At 36.0% G+C, this 4,690-nt stretch overlaps 1 protein-coding gene across 1 annotated transcript; it reads right to left on the bottom strand.

Moving 5' to 3' along the window:
• Positions 1-1,055: 1,055 nt before the first annotated feature.
• LOC148575293 (uncharacterized) lies at positions 1,056-4,109 on the bottom strand. Its single transcript, XM_088503863.1, has 2 exons — positions 3,814-4,109; positions 1,056-2,870 (listed from the first exon to the last, which is right to left on the bottom strand). Exons 1-2 carry the CDS (start codon positions 3,970-3,972, stop codon positions 1,248-1,250), a joined length of 1,782 nt encoding a protein of 593 aa, XP_088359989.1. The 5' UTR covers positions 3,973-4,109; the 3' UTR covers positions 1,056-1,247.
• Positions 4,110-4,690: the final 581 nt, after the last annotated feature.

Below are 4,690 nucleotides of genomic sequence, written 5' to 3'. Positions count from 1 at the left end.
AAGACTTTGATCCTCAATGCATCGTGAACAGGTTCTGGGACAGCACATAATTTTCAATTAGGGAACATCAGGTTATACTTGTAGATATAATAATATATTACCAAAAAAAAAAAAAGATGAAATTTCACATGTTTGTGTCAAGAAAATGAACTATTCCTTTTATCCTATTTTTGTTTTTGGGAGCAAAATGGACAGAAATATATTCTTCCAAATTCCATCTACTATGGTGGGCTTCTTCCATTCACAAGGATTTAACTGTATCTAGATCTCTCACAAGTATTATAAGAAGATAAGAGTATTGAGTTGTCTCACTTTTTTATTTAGCCAAAATAAAAATAAATAAATAAATGAATAAATAAAATAACAAAAAAGAAAAGGGTACGAAAATAAAAATAAAAATAAAATAATAAAAAAAATAATAAATAAACAGTAGGAGTTGAACCCGAAACCTGTGGGATGGAAAGGAGGCAAAATACCGTGTGAGTTAAAGCTCATTGGCAATTTCGAACTTTGAAAAGTTGTACATATGCAGTAAGTTTTATGGCCAAACATTTTACCGAAAGGTAAAGGACATTGAAATTAGTTGTTAGTTTGCAGCCAAGATAACAAACCCAAGAGTTAACCCTTGATGACAAAAAAAGAGTAAGTAAAAAAAAAAAATAAAAAGATTAATGAATTGATGCTTTGCCTTTTGTAATATCTATGTAGTGATAATATTTTCAGAGGAAAAAATAAATGATGTTTTCAACATTAAGTTGGTGAACATTTTTTCATGTTAAAAAATACCCCACTGATAGTTAGTTTGTAATTTATTAATTAAATGTAGTGTTAGCTATACTCAACTAATCAATTACAAATTATTAGGATTTCTATAAATATGTAGTACTATTAAATTAATTAATAGTTTTACTCTTTATGCACATATACTACTATTACAAAAAAATTTGTAATCAATTCAAATTGTTAAAGTTACTAATACTTGTGAAAAGTTGAAAACTAATGTCAATCCCGAGCAACGCAATGCACGTTCACTTTACTAATTTGCATAAAAGGAATTGCACAATAGAAAGAGTTTCTCGAAGAAAAAAGGTTTAGTACAAGGAAAGGGAAGCATTGAAGCAACACAATTCGTGTCACAGTAGAAATGCTTTGTAATTTGCTTGGTAAAACAATAAGTACAAGAAATGAAAACCTCATTGGGCCCTTCAACCCTTCTATTTCTTGGCAACTGATTGATCATCATCTTCTCAGTTCATCGGTGGTGCTGTTGCTGCTACTTTTGATTGAGATAATGAATCCATCAGGTGCTTAGCTAAGAGGAGTTGTGGATTATTATCACCATGTTGGACCTGAACATTAATTGCTTTTGACAGAGAATCGATGTCAGGAGGGTAAAGTACTTGGAGACCAAACATTCCGGACAAAGCTTGCCGGCCGGGGGCATGGATTAGACGTGATATGTGTTCCTTCCCGTTCACATGACTCCCAAAAGCAATCTCAGACTCTAATCTAACATTGCACAATTTACAATCAAAAGGTATAAACTGCTCAGATATTTGATTTTGCACTGGCCTTCTTAGAGCAGCAGTTATCTTAACGAGTTTAGATGCTTTTCGTTTCTTCTTCGGCTTCAATACATGGTGCTGTACAGGAATGATGTTCCAACTGGTTTTCTTCGCCTCAGGTTCTTCAGCTGGGGCTGCTAAAGTATCTCTCGCGTCATTCTGCACCATTGTTTCAACCTTGTGATTAACAGATGCAACTTCAGATCCAGTATTTCCTGTGGGGCATTCAACTTTTTCAGGCTCCTGAACTTTCTTAGCCTGGTCTGTTAAATTCGATTTAGTAGTAGCAGTCTGTTTATTCTGTAGCTCACTTATTGCTTTTTGTTCCTCTAATCTTTCCTGTCGCTTCACCTTATTCATGTGTCGCCTCCCCTGTTTATGCTCTTCCAAGACCCCTAGAGTATGGCACCAAATCTTACAAATTTCACACCATGCCTTCGGTGGTGGTTGCGACGGTGCAGCTGGCTTCTGAGTTTGTTTGGCTGATGGTGCTGACGTTATTGAGGATGAAGATCGTACCACAGAAGAGGCTCCAGCAGTTCCATCTGGCTCTCGAGCTTGTTTGGTTGATGGTGCTGACGCTAAAACTGAGGATGAAGATCCTACCACAGAAGAGGCTCCAGCAGCAGCAGTTCCATCTGGCTCTCGAGCTCGTTTGGCTGATGGTGCTGACTCTAAAACTGAGGATGAAGATCGTACAACAGAAGAGGCTCCAGCAGCAGCAGTTCCATCTGGCTCTCGAGCTCGTTTGGCTGATGGTGCTGACACTAAAACTGAGGATGAAGGTCGTACAACAGAAGAGGCTCCAGCAGCAGCAGTTCCATCTGGCTCTTGAGCTCGTTTGGCCGATGGTGCTGACGTTATAACTGAGCATGAAGATTGTTCTACAAAAGAGGCTTCAGCAGCAGCAGCTCCATATGGCTTTCGAGCTTGTTTGGCTGATGGTGCTGACGCTAAAACTGAGGATGAAGATAGTACCACAGAAGAGGCTTCAGCAGCAGCAGTTCCATATGGCCTTCGAGCTCGTTGGGCTGATGGTACCACAGAAGAGGCTTCAGCAGCAGCAGTTCCATATGGGTTTCGAGCTCGTTGGGCTGATGGTGCTGGCGCTAAAACTGAGGATGAAGATCGTGACACAGAAGTGGCTCTAGCAGCAGCATGTAGACCTGCCGCATCAGAAATGGCAGGTCCAGAAGAATAAGATGTGAAGTGTCTACCACCATCTGGCCCATGTCTCCAAAAGGTATTGAATGGCCCCCCACCATGTACTCCATATGGTCTATGACTATATTGAGGTGGCCCAACCTGTAAAGAAGAACCCAGTTATGAACTCAAGCATGTATCGTACGGACGCAATATTCGGGAAGAATTAACTAGAAAGTACCGAGGAAATAATAGAATGACGAGACAAGCATGCAGATGACCTCATCACACACAGCCAAATGATAATCAGCAAAACAAACAAAACAGCTTTAACAAAGAAAACTTTCACTAACTCATCCTATCCAAAAACAAATCTGTCAATATGATGAAATGAAAACCGCTTAATAAAAAATCCATGATATTCCATAGTCGTGACTCGTGACGAAAAATTCATCACATATCCCGTATCCATGATAAGTGTTTACATATGTACAATCTATTATAAACGTGGCAATCATCTAAGTTTGGTACAAGCCATAAAAAAGCGTAGACATTTTGGTCGGTAATTTATTATGTTATTATCATAATTGAAGTACGGACAAATCAACTTGAGTTAGTCGAGTGGGCAGTTCATTAGTCGAGTGGTAGTTTATTATGTTATTATCAAGCCATTCACCCCCCCTCCCCCCTTTCCCCTCCCAGATCCCAGTTTGCAAATATAGCAATCGAGGCATCCTCCATCTGATCCATTCACATTACCAAGGCTTCTATTGTTCTAAATACTTTCTATAATTGATTAAACCACCTAAGGCAAGATTCTCTGCTCTCTTTTTTTCACAATGCATTCATTCCTAATCTTTAAAACGCCTCTACACACCAAACCATTTAAATGCAACGATTCTATCATCGTATTCAACATAAATATAAATAGTACCGTAATTTTCTTTCTAATGCATCCGTTTCTAAACCCTATCTTATCCATAATTTCCATTCATCAAGTAAAAACTTAATCAAACAAATAAATAAGGGCAAATTATCATTAAACAGAGTCAATGCACTTATCAATTCAAATTAAAGCTACAAAGTTGAGGCGGGAAATTGTTACCGGCCGGTGAATAAGTCTCGGAGGAAGCGGTTCAGGTTCGGTTAGGTACACGCCGGGATGGCGAATCGGAAGGTAGGTTCCATGAGGATCGCGGATGTAATTGAATCGGTTACTGTACGGATAATAGGGGGGCCGTTCGTTATAGGCAGAATAATTCATGGCTATGGAGTGAAGGGCAATTTCGTAAAAGGATGTGTTTGTAGTTTTTGTGAGGGAAGAAGAAGAAGAAGAAGACAGAGAAGTGGCTCATCATCACATCACCTGAGTGAGATTGTGAGAATGCGGTTAATGCTCTGTAGATGATTGAAACGCACGATTGGATTGTCGTTTTGCACTCTAATGGGTTATTATAGATTCGTACGAAATTTATCTTTTCAGCAATGTAATCTTATATTTTGCAATTCGCACCCTGATCATTGAGATTTAATTTAAGGCCAATTTTAGGGTGCATTTTTATTTGGTGTTTAATTTTTATCTAATTTATTTTTTATAATAATTTTTAAATATTTATATTACAAAACTAATTTTAAATATTTAAAATTTTTTTATTTTTATATTTTAAATTTAAAATTAGTTATTTAATTTTTTAATAATTTATTCTATTATATAAAAATTGAGCTTCTATACTTAATAATAGAATTAATATAGTATGTTTTTCAGAGTGTTTTTTAATTTATTTTTTTTAATTTATTAAATATAATTTATTACGATGAATTAATTATATCAACTAATTAATTTGATTAGATATTTAAATATCATACAATTTAAAATTATGTATATCAATTAATTGATTTTATTTGTATGATATGTAAATTTATGGACTAAATAAATAAGATAATTTATTACTTATTTAAATTAAATATAATAAATACAAATT

This window comes from Arachis ipaensis, chromosome B2 (genome assembly GCF_059453495.1).
Source record: "Arachis ipaensis isolate K30076 ecotype BB chromosome B2, ASM5945349v1, whole genome shotgun sequence".
In the NCBI taxonomy this organism is placed as follows: Eukaryota; Viridiplantae; Streptophyta; class Magnoliopsida; order Fabales; family Fabaceae; genus Arachis; species Arachis ipaensis.
The sequence above is the reverse complement of the archived record's forward strand: the minus strand, read 5'-3'. Positions and strand labels throughout refer to the sequence as shown.

Coding starts and splice junctions, on each gene's coding strand:
- LOC148575293 (XM_088503863.1), bottom strand. CDS start 3,972: ATGAATTATTCTGCCTATAACGAACGGCCCCCCTATTATCCGTACAGT. Junction 2,871..3,813: donor CGAGACTTATTCACCGGCCG/GTAACAATTTCC, acceptor TCTTCTTTACAG/GTTGGGCCACCTCAATATAG.